At 42.2% G+C, this 22,728-nt stretch overlaps 1 protein-coding gene across 1 annotated transcript; it reads left to right on the top strand.

The window, feature by feature from the left end:
- The first annotated feature begins 5,188 nt into the window (after positions 1-5,188).
- On the top strand, positions 5,189-22,255 carry LOC117446977 (protein-arginine deiminase type-2-like). The gene is made up of 16 exons (XM_034083524.2): positions 5,189-5,499; positions 9,064-9,235; positions 9,719-9,788; positions 9,976-10,037; positions 10,413-10,530; positions 10,981-11,133; positions 11,609-11,796; positions 12,209-12,312; positions 12,605-12,716; positions 15,417-15,524; positions 15,651-15,796; positions 15,880-16,027; positions 16,406-16,499; positions 16,594-16,673; positions 20,579-20,737; positions 20,835-22,255. The coding sequence occupies exons 1-16, from the start codon at positions 5,408-5,410 to the stop codon at positions 21,066-21,068; spliced, it is 2,040 nt and encodes a 679-aa protein (XP_033939415.1). The 5' UTR covers positions 5,189-5,407; the 3' UTR covers positions 21,069-22,255.
- The last annotated feature ends 473 nt before the right edge of the window (positions 22,256-22,728 follow it).

Below are 22,728 nucleotides of genomic sequence, written 5' to 3'. Positions count from 1 at the left end.
TACATGTAGTGGATTAAAAGTACACGATGTCCCTCTGAATTGTAGTGGAGTAGAAGTACAAAGTAGGCTAGCATAAAATGGAAATACTCAAATAAAGTACAAGTATCTCAAAGGTGTACTTAAAGGGGACCTATCATGCAAAATGCACCTTTGTACGTCTTTTATACATGAATATGTGTCCCCGGTGTTCCAGGGAACTCACCAAGTGTCAGAAAACACAACCCTCTCTATTTTCCTCCTTCGCCAAATCTCTAAAAAAGGGGCTGCAACGGATCTGAAAAAAACGGATCCAGATTCCAATACTTTTCTATGTCACAAAGAAGTGCTCCGCTTATTGGTCAACTCTCCACCTATCAGGGGAATGAGCCACGGCCACGTGCATTGCCAAACCTCTCATTCGCATATAGGCTATCGGCAGGCTAAATAATCAACACCCCAGTCACATCTGTGTTTTTGCCTGCTCTTGCCAGGATGTCTAAGCCAGTTAAACGTTGTGCTGTTGTTGGCTGCAAGACTCGGGACAGGGGACTGCATGCAATGCCATCAGTGGAAAAATAAATGAATCTGTGGCTAGACTTCATTTACAAGGGACATATGCCAGAAGACCACGGAAGATTTCTGTTTGTGTGTTCCAAACATTTTACCACGGACATGTTTATTCACTTCTCTCAAGTCCAACACGGATATGCCTCCAAACTAATGCTAAACCCGGGATCAATACCAACCATCCGGGACCAGGCCAGTGAGGACACATCCAATTTTGAAGCTGTAAGTTTTTATTTAGCGGTGTTTTTCCTGATAAAGCTATCTCTAGCTTGTAGCATGTAGCATGTAGCTTCGCCGTATCAATGTCGCCTCAAACCCAAATAATAATCGGTTAGGTGTTTATATATTTTTTTAGCATTTTATTTTGTACGCTCCGCAGTCTTTGCTTTGTCATTTGAATTATCAGGCATTTGCTAACATGTTCAGACATACTGCCGTAATGGCGATCTGTGTGAAGGCTGTAAAGCCACGCCCTAGGCGATAACACAAGTATTTATTCTTCTATTTATTAGTATTTTGTATCCTCTACAATCATATTGAGTAAGTTATAATAACAAACGTAATCTTCTGTAGGCAAGTGCCGTTTTTTCCAGCGTTATATGTAAACGCTTTTGTGATTGTAGTCTGTAAGAACGATCAGATATCATCGATCTGTAAGCTAAGGCTGCGGCCACACGAGGACGAAAACGGCTAAACGCATAGGATTAACGCAAACGCAATCGCAAACAAGCTTCCGTCCACACGCAATAGTTATCCGGATAGTGTCTGCCCACACGAGACCGCTCCGTTTAGCTCCAACCGCTGGAGAAGCTGCAGTACATATGCAGGAGCCTGTACGTGGCGCTGTAACTTCCTCCACAAAAGCAGCGAAGAAGCATGGTTGTCATGGTTGCCCTTCTGTTTATTCTCCGCGGTGGGGGCCGAGGGAACCAGGCAGAGTTTTTCGCCAGTCAGCGTGTATTAAAGTTGAAATCTTCCGGACAAAATTATAAAAGTGCCGGTCAAAGGTCTTCTTTGTTATTTATTGAGCTTTAAAACAAATGAATAACGACTCTATATATTATAATAATAAAATACACGGAGCCTCTCTTTTTCCTCCCTCTCTTCGGACAGCGTCAGTGTCTGTCTCATGCAGCAGCTCATCCAGTAATCAGTGACCCGGCCGACTGTAAAAATAAAGATATATATAACTAGTTTAGGGAGTTTGAGAGGTAATTAAAATAGCTAAGGGTGATGATCTGACTTGAAGTGTGTGTTTTGCTGCAGCGGGAGGAGCTGCAGGTGAGCAGAGCTGCGTGTCTCCGTCCTGTCAGATTAGACTTCACTCGCGAGAGAAAGATAAATAATCTGAATTCAGGGTGCAGTTTACTTTGACGTGGGGGTGAGCAGCAGAGGTGGGGAGAGGCGGGGATATTGCCTCATCATTATTGCTGTAGATGTTGCACAAACAACTGTAGCATGGTCAATAGCGTCCGGAGCACGATAGCAACTCTGCGATCCGCCATTGTTGTTGTTGTTGGTGGCGAAACACTTCAGCAATGGCGCGGGGTAAGCGGAGGTGAGCAGAAGAGGTGGGGAGAGGCGGGGCTATTGCGCAATCACTATCAGTGATCTGAAAATGTTCAGATAGGGCGCACACACGGAGCTGTTTGACCCCCCAGAGAGTTGCGTATGCCTTTCTATCCACCTTGGGACCCGTTATCGTTTCCTCAGTCGTTTAGTGCCGTATTCGGTCGTCCTCGTGTGGCCGAACGGTCTATATGACACTAAACAGTAACGCAAACGACCAAATTCGTCCTCGTGTGGCCGCAGCCTAAGCTACGCTAATGAGACATGCCGTGTTTTGCAGCGTTATATGTAAAAGCTTTTGTGTGTTTACTTGTTTGCGCACATGAATATAAATGGGGGTGTGTTAGGATACAACACTGTGTATGTATGCGAGGGGACACACACACCACGAGTAAAACTGAGCTAAAGCCCCGTCGGTCTGTTGTTGTTGACAAGGCCTTACCTCTAGCAACAGGCTAATTAGTGGCTAGCACTCATTACAGTCAGTCTACTGAGCTCAGCCCCTCTCCAACACATCACCTGCATTGAGTCAGAAACACAGCATGCACGTTACGGTTCAAAACTAACTCAGATTGGAAAAGGCTAAGCAAAGAGCTTTGCTAAATAGAGAGCTTTGCTAAATAGAGAGTTTTGCTAAATAGAGAGTTTTAGCCCCATCTTTTGGGATTTCAGACTATATTTATCCAAATAGTATTTTCTCATCCTGAATACTAAGTTGAGATGATTTTGTTCTAACTATGTGTTCTTCTTTACAGGCCAGCACCTCACATACTTACTAATTAGTGACAATTTGTACATCCTTTGCTATTATTTACATTTTTTTTTATCATGGCGGAAATGAAAGACTGTACCTGGCAGCCCTGCACTACAATGAAAACGCTGAGCGTGCACAAGCCACTACATCCACTGGAAACCCTCTGTATAAACTACAGTTCCCAAAGGCCAGGAAGGGAGAATGCAGAGCAAAACCAGTAAAGACTGACCCCACATTCCGTAAGTGTTTAAAATATTTATTATACAACTATTTACAAATATAAAATAAAAAAATTAGAAAGAAGTTTCAGTTTTTTACATGCATATACTAATCTAAACCACATTTTTTGTTGTGCTTTTTTTACCATTGCACAGCCCTACGTGGCCAACTTGATGGACCTCATCTTCGACCAAGTCTTTGTGGACCCTGCACCATTATGAGCGACCTGACAGGGAGGAGGTCATCGCCGGGTATGCTACACGGTTCAATTTGGCTGCTGTCTGAACCCAACATCGACATTTCACGGATCAGGAAACTCCCTGCGTATCCTGAGGACAACGCAGGCCGGAATCACCACTCTGATCCTGCGTCCATACAAAATACAAGTAGGCTACATTTAGTTTTTTTGTATGGGTTTTTTTAACCGTTGATTTTGACAATAAAGTTCCAAGTTGATATCAAAATGTGTCGTGATTATTCATGTTTGGATGGGTAAAGAATATTCTGATTTCAAAAGCATAAGGTTGTGTGTGTGTGGACCTTTTTGTCGTACACATGGGTGTGTTATGCCATTGCTGTGTAGTATATAATAGTACAATGACAGAATGAAAGATTGCATACAGCCATATACACCAGTATTTATTTCCGTGAACAATATTAGCATTCGTTTTACAATTTCAGTCAAAACAAACAAACAAACTACTCACTGCTCTATTTGTCTCAACTGTAGTCCACCATGTTCAGCTCTGTAAATATGCAACGCATTCTGCAGGGAGAACACATTTAGGCACACAGGCTCCAATCCAGGATGGTCCACCATACAGGTTACAGAGTCCTCAAGTTACTGCATCCGTCTTGACACATTGTGATAAACATATATTGAATGACATGTGAAAAATGTATTTAAACAGACAACTTAGTAAAGCTATCAAAAATGTTACTTGTGGTATCTCCATGCAGCACACATTCTCCGTTCAGAAGGCATCGTGGCGCAATTTGCACAAAGAAGTCAATAACTGAGCTTTTAAAAACACATGAAACTACACACATTGCTGACAACTGAGGTGTTGTTGGAGTTATACTTTTTATCATCCTAAATTATTCAACTTTCCAACGGTTGTTGCAGGATGTTGGAAGAAAAGGACTGTAAACTATTAAACGCAATGAGGCCATTGTATATATGCTGAAAATATGAATGTCTCCCTTTATAAATATATATATATATATCGCTGTTTTTGCGTTACAAACTGTACACATTGCATTCTTGCTAATTAGCCAAAATATGAACGGAATAAGGAGCAAGCATCGTAACAGAGTAAAATAAATAGGGACAACAGCTTGTCAGCTAACCAAACGTCCTGCTGCAACCGAGATTGTTGCACCTCCACCAAAACCTCCGCTGCTTCAGGGTCAGTTTCTGGATCAAATTGATAATATGCTTGAACACATGCTTTGCTCTGAGATGACATGTTTATTCGACACTCGTAATCACAGCAAGCATGGTAACGTGACTCTCGCCGGCTCATGCCTGCTCTTCTGCAGGGGGGCGTGGTCAGCTGCTGCTCAGAATTTTCAAAGACGGGCTTGGAATAAAGCGAAAATGAGCGAAACGAGGCATGTCTAAAAAATGATCTGTTTGGTATTTTGAAAAATAAAATGTATAAATATACCTTTATATAGGTATGGTCATACACTATATCATTTAAATATAGCATGATAGGTCTCCTTTAAGTAGGCTACAGTACTTGAGTAGGCCTATATCTACTTAGTTAATTCCCACCTACAGGGACGAAAATATAAAAGCCCACTCACATACATTTTCATGATTCAAGTTCTTTATAATCATGTACAGCACTTACAGAAAGGCTCACTCAAATAAAGCTCCTTAAATATGTAATTACAATGATTTTTACATTACAGGGCTTTCGTTTGAAATGAAACATTGCGTATAAGCGACTCCATATCTTCCCAATGGTGAAACTAGCATATCATGTATATCACTGCGGCGCATGCGTGCTTTTGTGAACCTTTACTCTAAGTAAATATATATCAAAATACCTGAGTCACACGCAGAGTGGACGCACACAGTTAGGGACTGAACACAAAGAGAGATAGGTGACAGGGGGTTGGCCGATTTTCGACCAATCAGCGACCACAGAGTTCCGTTACCTGCAGCCTGCACCACATCTTGTTGTTCTCAGCCCAGGCGTGCCAGACACTGTGCAAACCCGGTCTTTGTCCTCGCTTGTGACAACGGAACAACCGTACAGCATTTAGTGTCGGTGTGAGCATCTCGTACACTGCGGAAGGACTTCAGCCATGATGCACCCCCGGACTTTCAGAGTAGATTATGACCACGTTACAAGCGTCGTATGCGTGGTGGGCGCGGGACTTAACGTGAACCTGAACAGGTAGGCTATTGTTCAACCCATTGTCTTCGACAGAGCCCACTTAACACATAGATACAACTGGGCTGTGTGTGGCTAATTGTTGATTTGGGGGAATTATATCCTTTATTAAAGTATTGTATTCTATTGTGAAAAAATAGTAACGTTCCTCTGGCAATATTGTTTTGTAAGATACTGTATTGTATTACCTTGGTTACAGCGACCTATGTTTCAATCCTTATTTTCTTTTTAATAAGTGGTCAACATGATACCACTCCACAATTTAGCATTCAGAGCTATTTTTTGTAATGTAATTTATTGATTTACTTTAAAAAAGATTCCCATTTTCCTAAAATAAAAACAGTAGCCAGTTTATCAGGTGCTTTCTAAAACTATAGTATTACATCAGTTATATAATAAGCTTATGTTTATAATAGGTTGAAGTAGCCTACAGTTAGAGACATGGAATTCATTGAATGGTAATTTTGGCAGCTACAGTTTTGTTGGATTACTCCACCCTATTTATATCAATAAGGGTGTACTAAACAATGACAATTAGTCATTGTAATGCAACTACCACAACGATTTGTTTTGTACAGTATAAGGCAGTCAACAGTCCTCTTTTGTTGCTATCCAACAGGAGAGACTTTGTTGTACCAAATAAATGTAAGTAAGACGTTCTCCCAAATGCCAGCCTCCACAGCACAACAGTGCGAGGCTTGATCCCAGACTGGGTAGAGTGGGAAGAAAGGCACACAGATCCCCTATCCAAAAATAAAAGTCTGAAATCATTCGAGACTGAAAGGGCATCTATTTTAAAGGTGTTGTCAAGTATAGAAGTCCTATTCTTAAATCTTAAAGAATAGCAATTCTCTGTAATTAGAGAGTTATTGGTGGCTGTAATCATTCCTCCTCTCTAAACTGGCTGTGAACAGATCCTGTCCTAATGTGATAGGAATGTAAGTCAAATGGTACAACATGCACAGCCCAAAGCCCAAGCCATGTGTTTATCAGATTACAACATTTATAACCAGGGACGTGCATAGACATTTGGAGGGGCTATTGCTCTAAACTGGAAAAAGGGCCTCCCCCCGAAAAAAAACATAAGACCTTTTTTTAATGTAAAAGAAACCAAATGATTATTACATCAACTAAATTGAGCAGTAATTCACATCTCATAACAAAATAAGCAAAGGCGACTACTTGCATTCGGTGGCTCGATCAACAACCAATCACATGAATCTCCCGCCCCTGACATACAAGCAGCAGTTTGATTGGCTAGAGCTTACTGGCATATGATTCGATTGGCTGACGCTTCTGCCGTGGCTTCAAAACTTGAACATTGCTCAACTTTTGCAGCGAGCCATTCAAAGTGAATGGTGAAGCTTTCAACGCACGCCGCTGTGTGGACGGGCCGTAAAACACCCATATGAAAAAGATTTTAATAATCAAATAAGTATGTGAACATAACCAATAACCTACCATAGCCAATAGCAAATAAATGCAACTTATTTTATTTTTGTTGTTCATTCATATTTTATTTTACCTAGTTAACATTTATTTATGCATATTTTTGTATCTCTCAAGTTTTAAACGATATTTTTGGTTTACTGTCCTATAGTATACATTGAAATGATTTCAAACCTGTTTACCCCAATAATTATAAAAGAGTGCCTTGGAAACATTTGTTTACATACATTGCATTTATCTCTCTCGCTCGATCCCACACCCACTTTGGCTGTGAGCTGCGGACGGATATTTGTAAACCTTTTTATATATTCATAATTTAAGATGTAAATGAATTCCAGTTTATTTGTAGTACTTTTTATTGTGACATTTGGTGGCATCAATGTCTGCATTTGATACAGATAATGGAGCAGTTGCTTTAGGGCCACAGTGTAGGCCTATATTCCTTAAGGTAAAATAATGAGATCCTCAACCTCCGCCCCCCCCCCCCCCCCCCCCCTCTCGCACATCCACACAGAGCCCCCCCCCCCACATATCAAATCCCCTCACTTAACCCCTGCTTCTAACTAATTAGGCTACCTTAAATAAAGTCACTAATTAATTAAACCAGTTCAATACGCATTATTCTTATTCTTACCATTATGAGCGCAGCCAGTAACGGTAAGGTATCTAATTACTTATTTATTTAGTATTCCGTAACTTAATAACAGAGATGGTCAAACTAAAGTGGTAGAGACATGGCAGAAATCCTACAATGAAGCGGGACAGTGAAGTATTCACCCATGAGAGGGCAAGAAAAGAGAGCGAGCGGCCCCGTTGAAGGAGTTTACAGATGAAAAGACACCCAATCACAACAAGTAGGCTATATTTAGGTGTTTTTTTTGTAAATAACCAATGGTATCAAGAGGAAGTAAAGTCCCCTGGTTTGTCCCTTATTCCCTATACTGCCATGAGACAACTCAAAATCAAGTTTCCAAAATCCGACACTGAGGTGGTCTTAACGCACCGGCAGATGACAGCGCTGACAAAGTGTGTTTCCCGCAGGGAGTCGCTACCAATTGTGGGCTTATCATGTTAATTCGGCCACAACAGAAAAAATAAACTCTCGCTCTCTCCAGAGGGGCAGGTCAGCCAACAAGGCCAAACGGGCCGTTGCCCTGGCAACATTAGCCCGTACCTGTGCACGTCCCTGTTTATAACGTTGTTAAACCAAGTGGATAACTTGTTACAGCCTGTCCACACTACAGCTTCGACAGCTTCAAAAACGGTTTCCAACGCGTCTGCCCATTCACTTTGAATGGGGTGACGTCACTTTTCACCAAACTGCATTGTGGGAAGCAGAGTGGAGCTTTCCTGGCGTTTCAGGCTGCAAAAGTTGAGCAATGTTCAACTTTTGAAGCTTCTGAAGCTTTCGGTGGAAGCGTCAGCCAATCAAATCATATGCCAGTACAAGCTCTAGCCAATCAAACCGCTGCTTGTGTGTCAGGGGCGGGAGATTCATGTGATTGGTTGTTGGTCGAGCTTCAGACACACCCAGCTCCAAGCTTTTTTTGAAGCTGTAGTGTGGACGGGCTGTTAGTCTTTTTTGCACAGAAAAATAAACGTTTTTGTTATTCTGTGGACACTATTTTCATGCTATGTTACAGGATACTCACTTTTTTGACAATCTCATGAGTTGGAATCACATTAGAAGTAGGTCTCTTCACTGCCAGTGTGGACAGGTGAAATAATTGCACAAAATACTTTTAGTGTACACATGTCTATGACGTGGACCTATCATTCATTTGATGAATAGTTCATTTGATGACTAGTTGTGACTGTATGTGGCCTATTTTGAAACAATTATGTGGTAATGATGCCACCGCAAAACAGCTGACACACGGAAAACCAGGGAAATGGTGGTATGGCATATTGTGGGATTATCAGATGTCTATGCCGTAGGCGCTGAACTTATACCCACCTGTTGCGAAATTGGAACTGTGGCTGCAGGCGTACTGCTCTTCTTTACTTAAATACCATTTCCCTGTACACACACAATCTCTTTGTTTAATAAGCCACAGCAGGTCTTTCTTTTGTATTTATACATCATGTGCTAAAACCTGCTGTTTGTCTTGTTCTCAGGAGTGCACCTCCAGGCTCTGAGTTCATCTCTGTGAAGAGCACTGCCACTGTTCAGTACAGCATCAGCCCCCGACCTCGGGAGACCTCCCACCTGTCTCCCATCCCTCTTATGGGAAACTCAGCCCTTCTCATCCGCATGAGCCGTGCCAGTGATTATGAAAATGATGGCAAGGTGAAGTAGTTGTGCTTGAAACTGATATCCCAAAGCAGCAAGTCATATTTCTTAATTTCAGTACGTGCTGATGTAATGACAGTTTCAGGAAATGGGAGGTTTATTATTTAGAAAAAACTATTATTCAAGGTCATGTTAAAGCAGTCATGATTAGGCAATTTTCAGGAACAGTTTGCTCATCGTTTTGTATTTTAGGAATCGTTTCATTTCAGAAAATTGCCTTTTGTCATTGGATGAACTTTCTGATTAAGAGTAGAGTTTAACGAGAAATCAAACTCACCCTCCTTTTAAGCATTTGTAGCTTTTGCTTCTTTTGATTTATGATTAACCACGTTTCAAATAACCAGAGGAGATATTTCACATTGATCATGAGCATTTGCTACAATGTACAGTGAAACTCCAAAAAAATCACGTTTCTTTTAGATTTGGAATCGTCAAATGTCATGATGTGCAATTAAATGTCTTTTGCCGTTTTATTTTAAGTTGTCTATCCGATACTATGGGGAGAAGAAAGATGTCTTGGGGAGGGCCCTCCTGCACCTGACAGCAGTTGGTAGGCAAAATAAGCAAATTGAAAAAAACATATTTATACTACTTATTATTTGTTTGACTTGAAAGAAATGTGTATAAACAGTCTACCAGTACAACATTAGCAATACTCTGATATCAACCATTATCTGGAATATGTGTGCCATGCAGAGGAACTGTGATAAACAAACTGTGTGTTTGTGTGTGCACAGAGATCTCTCTGGATGTGGATGCAGACAGAGACGGTGTTGTGGAGAAAAACCATGCTAATAAGGTGAGCTCAAAGGTGTCAGATAACTTTACAGACACCTAATGAAGGAGATATTTGATCTACGTTTTACTTTCTCATGAACAATAACATGCCAAGTGTGCCAAACTGAATTCTGTTTATGTAGATAACTCAGCGTTGTATATTAATCATTTAAAGGGTTTCTGACTACTGTGTATTTGATTTTTACTCTCCAACAGAGGGGAGATCTTTCTATGATTGTGCTATTTAAACATAATTTTGTTTCTTATTCTTGTGTTTTTTTATAAGTTTGATATATATGCAATACAATATTTGCCATCAATCTGTGGTGCAAAACATTTGTACCTTTTAGATTTCCATTAAATTACATTCAATCATCGATTTTTGAAAACTTGTTAGGGATCATGGAAATGGGGTTCAAATGGTCACGGAGCCATCCTATTGGTCAACTGTGACTCAGAGCGGATGTTCTTGAAGAAACCAGATAGCGAGCAGGACCAGGTCTCCAAAGTGTCAGGTAAAAAACAGCTTCTCTTTGTTCACTCTGCACCTTTTTCATTACTGTTGCCAGCATTACAAGGTCACTCATTTTAGCTTTTGCACAGTTGGCAGATTAAAGTGTTGAAAGGGCAAACTTATGTGATGAAACTACAAATCTAAAGACCTCTGCGTGAGTGTAGAGGGCAGTTTGATAAAGCAGGCCTCTCAAATGACTTTGCTGCGGATAAACCAGTAGAGCTGAAATCTGATAGTACAAGCAGGTGTTGTACATTATGTGTGAGTGCCCCGTATTTATCACAGATATGACCAGACATTCACTGTACTATCTACTTTTAGTGTTAAAAGCATAAAAAAGTCACTCAAGCACATTCGTGTCATGTATCTGTTACATGTTGAGTAAAATCTAAAGTATATAGGATTGAATGACATTTGCAGGACACTAACATGATGTTTTGTGGGTGTGCAGATCTGAAGGACATGTCTGTCATGGTGCTGCGGACCAAAGGCCCGGCCAAACTCCCAGAGGGCTACAAGCTCACCATGCACATCTCTCAGGGCGACGCAGAGAGCGTCAGAGTCTTCAGGGCCAGTTCCTCTGGAGTGGAGAGCAATTTACTGCGTAAGTAAAGAGTGTGGGTGAAAAACCCAGAATAGACGATGTTGTGTGCATGCAATTCAGAATATCTTTGTGTTAATGTATGAGTATATGATTACAACGGTAAATCAGACATTTTTGATTTTTTTTTTTATAAAGTCTCATTGACTGCTGACTCCTCATTTGTCTTTAACTTGCTTAAATAGAAAACATTTATGTTTGCCAATTAGCTGAACAATAAACAAGTGTGGCACAATCTGCTGCAGGCCACACTTTGGCCTTGATCAGGGCTCAAAACGGTTATGATCCACTAATGTTAAATATGATTCGAGTTAAACAAATCCCTGTTTTTGTTAGCTATGCTGCCATATTGACTATAAGGTAGCTGATAGTGAAACTGTAGTGAGATTCAACCATTCTTTGTTTGGTAGGGGAGCGGGAGCACTTCATTGAAGCACCTTATAATTCAAGCATTGTTTGTGTTGTTCTTGCTCCCCAGAGAAACTCTTCAACCATTTTGTTAAGGAATATCCTCTGGTGCTGAGCAATGAGGTCCTGTCCCAGGAGGTGCCTTACCTCGGAGGCGTCTCGGAGATGAAGTTTCACGTGGAGGGCCTCAGGTTTCCTGACAAAGACTTCGATGGGCTCATCAGCATCAACCTCAGTCTGCTAGAGCCCATCTCTGATGTAAGACCTGCAACATGACATGTATAATGTAACGCCAACTAATCTTTTTAATTTATAAACCTTTTTAAAATGAAATTGTATAAAAAAAACCAGAACAAATAAGTATAACATTATATGAACTCATGGTCCACTTAGTTGTTTTTTCATAGCTTATAACCACAACTCAGTCTCTGTTGATCTGGCTGAAAGCAAGTTAGTGGATGGATCTTCAGATAAACAAGTATTTGTGTGAAACCACTACTTCCAAAATCAAGCACAAACTTTCAAATAACATAGTTACACTTTGAACACAACCATTTCTTATAACCTAATACAGCAAAGGTTATATATCCTTTTGAGTATGTTTTTGTTGGCTTAGAAAGATTTTTAGTTAACATACTTGTACTCAGCTGCCTCTCTCATGCTCTGACAGGGTCTCCCTGAGACGCCGATTTTCACAGACACAGCCGTGTTCAGAGTGGCACCTTGGATCATGACACCCAACACCCTGCAGCCTGTGGAGGTGTTTGTCTGCAGGTAAGAGCAGACTGATGAATAATAGAGATGATTGTGACAAAATAAGTTTCAACACTATCTTCACTATCTCTTAATCCCCCTCATTGTTACTCATACTACCAAATTCACACTTAGTCTGCATGGTTTCACTTCCCATTCTTGAGTATTCAGTTTTACCCATAATCACTCAGATAACGTGTTGGGTATTGGTTAAACTTGAAGATCAAAAATTGTCTGGCTTTTTGTCAGACAATTTTTGATTTCGACACATTATTGCTTAAGGAACTTACTTCTTCTGTGGTTACCTTTTCAGCACATCTGATAACTACCAGTTCCTTAAAGGAATGAGGAACCTTGTCACAAAGAGCGGTTACAAGCTTAAGATCTGCTATGAGTATATGAACAGAGGAGATCGCTGGATGCAGGTAAGAAAGTCGAATGTGTTATATGAAAAAATACGTATTAGAAATGATCATCAATTGACTAAATGTACCTCTACAATAAATGGAAAGCTATACAAAATTATAATCTAAAACACTGCAATAACAGTGATAATTAAAGCTGCAAGCAGCGTTGAGCGGGTCTTCGACGTTCCGCAGGCTGTTGTCCGCACGTCGACGTGTGTGTCTAGGTGTCTCGAGGACTCGGCCAATATATGTAGCCATAATTGACATAGTGCTGTTGAGGGCCGGACTAGGAGCCATCATCTGAAGTCTGGTGCTGTTTGGAAGATTTTCCATTGAATTAGGACAACATCGGATTTTTTGGCGAGGGATGCGTTTCCATGGAAACGGCATACGTTGAGATTTCAGATTTCACGTAGAGCTGCTGAGGGCCGGACCATTAGTCATCATCTGAAGTCTGGTGCCGTTTGGAACCTTTTCCATTGAATTAGGGCAACACCGTGTTTCATGGCGAGGGACGCGTTGCCATGGAAACGGCATATGATGACATCCCATAATTGGCGTAGAGCTGTTGAGGGCCGGACCATTGATGATAGTCTGAAGTCTGGTGGTGTTTGGATGATTTTCCATTGAATTACGACAACATGATGTTTGACGGCGAGGGATGCGTGCGTTACCATGGCAACGGCATACATTGAGATTTCCGATTTCACGTAGAGCTGTTGAGGGCCGGACCAGTGATGATAGTCTGAAGTCTCGTGCTGTTTGGACGATTTTCCATTGACTTACAACAACATCGTATATTTTTTGGCGGGGGATGCGTTGGCATGGAAACGGCATACGTTGAGATTTCAGATTTCATGTAGAGCTGTTGTGGGCCGGACCATTGATGATAGTCTGAAGTCTGGTGGTGTTTGGATGATTTTCCATTGAATTACGACAACATGATGTTTGATGGCGAGGGATGCGTTGCCATGGCAACGCCAAATGATGACATCCCATAATTGACATAGAGCTGTTGAGGGCCGGACCATTAGCCATCATATGAAGTCTGGTGCTGTTTGGAGGATTTTCCATTGACTTACGACAACATGATGTTTCATGGCGAGGGACGCGTTGCCATGGAAACGGCATACGTTGAGATTTCAGATTTCACTTGGAGCTGTTGAGGGCCGGACCATTGATGATAGTCTGAAGTCTGGTGGTGTTTGGATGATTTTCCATTGAATTACGACGACATGATGTTTGACGGCGAGGGATGCGTTTCCATGGAAACGGCATACGTTGAGATTTCAGATTTCACGTAGAGCTGTTGAGGGCCGGACCATTAATGATAGTCTGAAGTCTGGTGCTGTTTGGACGATTTTCCATTGACTTACAACAACATCGGATGTTTTGGCGAGGGATGCCGTTTCCATGGAAACGGCATACGTTGAGATTTCAGATTTCACTTGGAACTGTTGAGGCATGGACCAGTGATATAAAAGTGAAGATTGGGGGACGATGGGACCGTGTCCATTGGATTTACAGCGACACCGTTGTTTATGGCGAAGGATCCGTTGCCATGGTAACGCCAAATTAAGTGACATCAGATTTGACCTAGAGCTGTTCAGGGCTGTGGTGCTAAACGTCATGTGAAGTTTGGTGGCGTTCTGAGAATGTCAGTTTGAGTTATGACATCATCGGGTTCCATGGCGAGGGACCGCCAAAAATCGTACGAACGCGAACTTTGGCGACAAATCACGGCTACGCCGTGCGAAAGAAAAAAATTCTCGTGATAACTTAAGCTCTCCCATGTCTCGCGAAGCTACCCGAGGAATTTCGAGGCGTACGATAAAAGTCCCTAGGAGGAGATAGATTTCGTGGGTACGCGAAATAGGGCAAATTCAAACAGGCCGACTTCCTGTACGTTATTTTTTACCCCTCCAAGAGGGCAATTTTTGACGTTAAGTTCCGGGACCAATGACATACTTCACGTTGCCGCACTTTTGACGCGACTGCAAAATTTGGTGAGTTTTCACATATGCTGCGGGGGTCAAAAGTGCGTGCAACAAAGGTAAAGAATAATCAGAATAATAATGAATAATCCGTCCAGTTTCAATCATGTTCGATTTAACATTGACGCGGATGGGACCCCCTCACTGTACCTAGGCCGTCTGTCTATAACATGGAAGGACTTTTGCCCCTTTTTGACCCTGTTTTTAGTGGGTTTTAGTGGTTATCGCTCGCTGCGCGAGCGACTACGATGATAGTTACGATATCAATTATACGATTTGCAGTCACTGGGCTCACGCGGTCTATCAGGCGACATTATTTACGAACATTTTCGGTGCTTTAGTCGGTCGTTTTCCATGTTTTTGGGTGTTTTTGGCAGGTTTATTTTTTTTTTCCAATATCAATAGGGTCTTCGCCGACCTAGGTCTCAGACCCTAATAACGGATTTCATGTAAACCACATCGGGAAAAAAGGAACCATTCATTAAAAACCTCAAAGTAACATGAAACAATCCAAAAAGAAAACAAATTCGGTAACACTTTATATTAAGGTACACAAATTCACCCTCAACTAGTTTTAATTAACATGCATATTATCAGTATATTGGCTATTTATTAGTCATTATAAAACACTTATTAATGCCTTATTCTACATAATTATTATTTGAATTAACATTACCAGAATTAATATTCTACAAGTAATAAGATCTCTATGTCTAATTTTCAGGACGAGCTGGAGTTTGGATACATCGACTCACCTCATCACCGGTTTCCTGTTGTTCTGGATTCTCCTCGTGATAGGGGTCTCAAGGATTTTCCATACGATGAGCTGCTGGTGAGACTTTCAAGATTTTAACCAGATATTTGAATTCCCTTTCGGGGACAACCTTCAACACAAATGTTGAAAGCAGAGTATTTACTCAGGTCTGAGCGGGAGCCCTAACCACCTTCATGTCCTCAGGGCCCCGACTTTGGCTATGTGACCAGGGTGGCCCAAGACGTGAGCAGTTTGGACTCATTCGGTAATCTGGAGGTTAGTCCTCCCGTTACCGTCAATGGGAAAAACTACCCCCTGGGCAGAATCCTCATCGGAGTGGCTTTCCCTACGTACGTTTGTAACAGGGGAACACAGGACACAGTGTGGCGAGGACTTGTTAACATTATTTAATTAATTTGTCTTTTTCTTCAAGGGCCACTAAAGGACGCAACATGACCAAAGTAGTCCAAGACTTCTTGTGGGCTCAGAAGGTTCAGGAGCCCGTTGCCTTATTCTCTGACTGGCTTGTAGTCGGCCACATAGATGAATTCATGAGTTTTGTTCCTGCACCTGACAGAAAGGTAAATGATCCCTTTTAAATAGAAACTTTAGTTATTTTGAACCAAAAGTTGCCTTCTTTCTGCTTTACCTTTACCACATTAGTGGTCATTTTAACCCAAACTACAAAGTTCATTTCTACGAAGAAGCAAGTTTACTTTGAAAAAGCTGTTGTGCAACACGTGTCAATTTGCATGTCATTCATTTGAGAATGCACGAAAAATACGGAATAACTTTGCTCAAGACATGAAACACATGAGGATACATTGCATAGTTAGGAGACAGGAAGCTGCTAGCTGTTACCGGTGGATACCGACATGCTTTTATGTGATGGATTGAATGAGCTCCCAGGACAATGGGGCAGCTGCTGTTATCTTTGTCTCTTGTGTTTCTGTGCACAGGGATTCAGGCTGCTGCTGGCCAGCCCGGATGCAGGCTACAAACTATTCAGAGGCTTACAGAGGGATGGACACGGGCAAGCCAAACTGTTCGAGGGTAGGCCTGTCTCAAACTAAATTGGAAAAAACAACTACACAATGAGTTCTTAGCAATGCACAGTCATCATGTTATCCTCCCCACTTCCAAAAAGGTCTGAAAGATGAAGAACAACAAACAGTGGATGAGATTCTGAATGACAAAGGGCTCGCAGCTGAAAATAACTACGTGCAGGTGAGTGGGATTGTATAGTAAGACCAACATACAGCTTGCTTTGTCTACTTTTTGGTGCAGAGAATAAAATCCCCCAAAGATCTAACTGCAAAGTTATAGCAAAATTCTCACAAACATTTTATCACCTCTGCAGTTTTTCATTAAAAAATATTTTCCTTCTCAAGACAACCGCCAGCCAGAAATTACACTCATAATGTAGACAACCTCATTCCACAACTGTAGGTGTTAATATAGCACTATATCAGCTTCTACTCTGTGTAAACTCGGCATGATTTTAGATACAGACAAATGAGCATTAGTGAAGGAAAGCATTGATGTTAGGGGATAACAACTGTCTCACTGTCAGCGTTTCTGTTTATTTAAAAAGTTTTGGATGTGGGTAAAGTCAGGGTGCTTTGACATCAATATTTTCCCGTTATCGTAAATAAGGGTCTAAGCATAAATCAAGAAAAACTTAATTAACAGCCCCCGACCATAAATCTTTACAGTTGGCAGCATACATTTAACATTGTTTCCCCTGCATCCTGTCAAAGTAAGATTCATCCAACAGAAAGCCAGATGAAGTAAAGGATTCATCCCTTTTGACAACAAGTGTCCAGTGCTCTCAAGACTAACATTTGACATTGCTGTTGTTAGTCTGAATATGCCCCCGCTTGACCACTTGTATCAAAGCTCCTGATGAACACTTTTCATGATGAAGGCCATTTGTCTACTCTCCCTGCCAAGTTCCAACATATTTGATGTGCATTAGGACTCAGCAGCCCTGTTATATGAACTTGTATGGCCTTCTGCATCACTTTTTCTGCCTTTCGATGTTTGAATTCTACAATCCACCCTTGGGGGTGGACGCGTTTGTACACGAGCCATGGCCAAGAAAGCTGCTCGCATTTCCACCGCTGCACCTCATTCTCCCCCTCCTGGGCGGGGCCACACTCAGACCGAACCAAATAAGGAGTTCGTTCAGGTCAAGGGCTATTCAGTTAGGTGGCTTTAATCTTCCACCCCATATTGGGGCCAGGGAGGCTAGATTGTATCTCCTCTGCCCGGTGCGTGCGCTAGCATGTTTTGTGGAGCGCACGGCTGCCTTTAGGCGCACTGAACTGCTGTTTGTGTGTTTTGGGGGTGGTGTGGCCGGTAAAGCTCTGTCCAAGAAACGCCTGGCAGGATGGCTCTGCGAGTGCATTTCACATGCCTATGGACAGGCAGGGAGAGCCTTCCCCACGGGGGTCCGTGCACACTCTGCACGGGGTATGGCTGTGTCAACAGCCTTATTCAACGGCGTGAGTGTGGAGGACATGTGCACGGCGGCGTCTTGGTCGACGCCAGGCCCCTTCATAAGGTTTTATCTCTTGGACATGTCTGGCTCCTTCTCATCGTCTGTGCTTGCTGGGAGAGCCTTCCTCACTATTTTCCATGCACACTCTTCACGAGGTAAGCGTGTCTGAGTGTGGAGGACATGGTGCACTTACGATCTCCCCGTGCTCCTTAGGGACCTGGGAAACATGGTGCACGGTAAGCCCCATGCAGGGCTGGGAGAGCCTTCCTCACTATTTTCCATGCACACTCTTCATGAGGTAAGCGTGTCTGAGTGTGGGGGACATGGTGCACTTACATCAATCAATCAATCAATCAATGTTTATTTATATAGCCCAATATCACAAATGTTACATTTGTCTCAGTGGTCTTCACAGTTTGTACAGAATATCATTATGACAATACGACACCCTCTGTCCTTAGACCCTCACATCGTACAAGGAAAAACTTCCAGAGAAAACCCACAGTTTAAAGGAAAATGGGAGAACCCTCAGGGAGAGCAACAGAGGAGGGATCCCTCTCCCAGGACGGACAGACGTGCAATAGATTAGACCCTCCAGAAAAACGCGATTCTGCGATCGCAGAATTTACCGCATAATCAGCAAAATGGCGCAGATTTTTAAAAGGCCGCATATTTATCAAAAGGCCGCATAATCCCCGCATTTTTCCACACAAAGTTGAGGGGAAAAAAAGTTAACTCGTCTTGACGTGAAGTGATGATGATGATGACGCGACGTCATCAGCTCGCGCATCACAGAAGGTAAACAACACCGTAGAGTGAACGTTTGGAGCTCACACGAGAGAGAAAACACCAAGATGAAAAAATATAATCCATCTCATTTACTGACGAACATTTCTGCTAAAGACCGGGCAAAGCAGTACCCCGATGTCTTGCCCGAAAGTGGGGGTAAACTATTCTGCACCCCGTGCAACTGTGTTGGAGCGTAAGAGAACATCGACGGTGACGACCCACTTTGATTCATTCAAACATTCGAAAATGCTTTCTGCTGCTGCGGACAAGAAAGCCAAACAACTCACGTTCACCGAGGCATCAACCTCCAAAACCCTTTCGAGGGCTACAAGAAACGAAGTGAGTAGCCTACAAGATTGAAGCTGGTCAAATAACGAACGAGTAAATGAAAACAGAATGAGGCGGAGAAGTGTGTGTGTATTTGTGTGTGTGAGAGAGAGTGTGATTAAAATAGCCCAATTTCTTTTACAATAAATAAACATTGAATGTGTTTAATTGAATAGTAAAGGGGTTTAACGTTAGTGGCAGGTTGTGTGTGAGAGAGAATAAATAAATAAGACAGCCCAATATTTATTTTTTCCGCATATTTCGCAATTTCACCGCATAAAATCACATAAAACCCTGCATGTTTAATCGCATAATCAAGGATTTTTGCCCGCGTTTTTCTGGAGGGTCTAATAGATGCCGTGTGTAAATTGAAGAGATAGTACATTTTACAGCGTAGGTAGACCAAATGTTTGGAAAGACCAAATGTTTGGAAATGCATGTGTCTATAATAAGAAGATGAGTCCACGAGGATGTCAGCAATCCTGTGGGAGCCATCAGGGAAGTAGTATGATGAGAGTCAGGCAGGACCGCAGAGACTGGTTCAACCACGACTCGAAGTCCAGGACTCAGGATAGAGGATCCAGGACACACGACCACAGCAACAGGATTAGCCTTGACTCAGGATCCCGGCGTAGATATAGACACACAAAAAGAGATTTGGGGGAAGCTGGGTTAATCGGAACATGAGAGTACACAGGTACAAACAGCCAGAAGGACGAAGTAAGGCCCCCCCCCCCAGGAGTCCAAGCCTCTAGCAGCTAAACTAACGTTCTTAGGGACCCGGGAAACATGGTGCACGGTAAGCCCCATGCAGGGCTGGGAGAGCCTTCCTCACTATTTTCCATGCACACTCTTCACGAGGTAAGCTTGTCTGAATGTGCCCTACCAGCCAAGTAGCTGCGGCCCCGACTTCTCCACGGTCACAACCGAGGGAGAAGTAGTTGCGGTGCAGTGGCTGTTAACCAAAAGCCGGTCAGGGGGTGTGATGGGTCGATGTTGTTGGACAACAGGGCGTTTATGCATCAGGGCTCCGCCCACTGTACCCATAGAGTCCAGTAGAGGGCGGAGCCTGTGCAAGATATAACGAGGGTTTACGTATTGTAACCCTAGTCATATAAGCACAGGCGGAGCCCTCTACTTGGGGCCCTGTCTGTCCTATGCTGCTCGCTGAAGAGGGTGTAGGATGACAGTCAGGACTCAGGAGGCGTGGCCGCTTTATACACGGTGAGCTTGTGCGGGCTACTTTTATAGATATCGCAGTAGGTGAATGCTCGCATTGGCATGATTGAGGGTAGTACCCATAGAGTCCAGTAGAGGGCTCCGCCTGTGCTTATATCACTAGGTTTACAATACGTAACCCCTCGATTTTGAGTACATGAAAATGTATTTTTTCTTTTGCTTAAAGCACTCTGTTTTTTGTGAGACCCTTCGCTAATAAGAGCTTACAGATACAAATTGGGTGTTGTATAGTTTGTGTAATGGATGATGTATTTTTTACTGCCTGCTCTCTCAGAGCTGCATTGACTGGAACAGAGATGTGCTGAAGCGAGAGCTGGGCCTGGACGACGAGGACATCATCGACCTGCCAATCCTCTTCAAGTTAGTGATGGAGGAGAACGACAACAACAAGGCTGAGACCGAGCTCAGAGCAGTGGCTTACTACCCCGACATGGTGTGTGCAGACATATTGCTTATACAGTATGTGATTGTTTGAAATAAATCTAAGAGACGATACCGTGAGTCTTATGATCTATCTTGTCTCTGTCCAGGTGAACATGATCGTCTTGGGGAAAAACCTGGGCATTCCGAAGCCCTTTGGCCCCAAGGTGAACGGACGCTGTGCCCTGGAGGTGGAGATGTGCTCCCTGATGGAGGGCCTGGGTCTCAGCTGCACCTTCATCGACGACTTCGCCTCCTACCACAAACAGCTGGGAGAGGTGCACTGCGGCTCCAACGTCCGCAGGGAACCGTTTGACTTCAAGTGGTGGAACCTGGAGATGTGAATAAAAACTGATCCGTGGGTGGAGAAGGGTTAGAGGACCAGGTTCAAGAAAACAAACGCAGCCCCTCTCATTTTCTTGCCTTACATTTTCTCTAAAATCATGAAACGCTTTATTTTCTCATAATCTTGCAATGCGTGCCAATCTTTCCCCCCCCCCAAAAAATGAATTACACAGTTATCACCTATGTAGGAACAATTAACCAAGGGCTCGATCTAATATGCATCTTCTTCTTTAATAAACATTTTTGGTGGATGTAAAACAATATTTACAAACATGTCTTTTGAACAAGGGCTTAAGCAGACAAGAACAGAAATACAATCATTTGAATGGAGCACATAGAAGGGTCCCTCCTTTTGTTGTGGTTTATAGCAAGCACAGTTAGATGAACGGTACCACATAGTAATATGCTATAATATTACATCGCCACAAGAGGGCGCACATCATCTACTCAAGCATTTCAAAATTCCAAAGTAAAATCATTTGACATTTTCTTACCAAAAATGTAGCCTCATATCTTTTCAATGCCTTTTTCAAGTAAAAATCAAAAGATTGTAGCTTGATGAACCCACTTTGGGCTGTTTTGCATTTGGTCCAGTGTCTGAACCCTTTTGCACTTTCACAAACTGGAAATGCTGTTTTTAAATCACCAAAGACAATAAATCTCATGTCCGCTTCAGTCATATTACTGAAATAAACTCCATATTTCAGTTCTTTCCTTCATCATAAATTGAAAGACATGAATAAGCTTCTCTGCTCTGAAAAGGGGAGCTGTTTCAGACTTAAAGGCATGGGTGTAGGAAGCATCCTGAATGTGGGGGGGACATTTTTAAGGGGGGGTGTGGGGGTCCCCCCCCACGAAAAAAATACATAGTAGATGGTGGTTTGATACTTTTATGTGGCTATACTAGCATGAGGAAAAGTGATGGGTACATTTTGTAATTTTATCCAGTAGTAAAGAAAGGAAACATATTTGATTATTAATTCAGAGCCGTCTTTGAATTAATAAAAAGCAGTTTAAATGTCAATTTTTTGTACATTTATATACAACAATAAATATTTGTGAGTGCATTGAGAGATATTGTTGTGGAGAGTCATTTATATATAAATCGCAAAATACATTTGTGTATCCTTCTGTGAGCATTTATTAATATTGAGACTGATCTGACTCCATACAGATGTTAAGTTCACCTTGGAATGGTATCATTGACTTAAATGTTCAAATAAATGTTGCTCTTCTGTCTATATTGGTCATATGATGCCCCTTGACTGAAATGCTTCCTGTTCAATATCCCCACTGACTTCCTTAACATTCTGGGATGAAAGACCACATCACAATTTACTCTAAACTGTCATTTCCCTTTCATCACTCACCTCAGCAACGGACCTCTCTCCACTGTCCCTGTGTTCTGCCTCTGACTCACTCTCAAGCGCCTAGATGTCAAGAGAGGTGGTGAAGTGATCATTATTTATTGAGCAGTATACTCTTTCAGTCTTTCACATTGAATCATAACAAGTCATACTGAATGTAAATACAACTGACTCTAAAGTAAGTCCCAGTCTGTGACATTGGACATCTTGAAGACTCAAAGTCCCAAGCAGTCGGTAGAATATTAGCTGTCTATGTAATGTGCACAGAAAAATAAATAGTTAACTGAATACT

Source organism: Pseudochaenichthys georgianus, chromosome 5 (genome assembly GCF_902827115.2).
Source record: "Pseudochaenichthys georgianus chromosome 5, fPseGeo1.2, whole genome shotgun sequence".
Taxonomy (NCBI): Eukaryota; Metazoa; Chordata; class Actinopteri; order Perciformes; family Channichthyidae; genus Pseudochaenichthys; species Pseudochaenichthys georgianus.
Note: the sequence above shows the minus strand (reverse complement) of the source record. Positions and strands in the feature narration are given on the sequence as shown.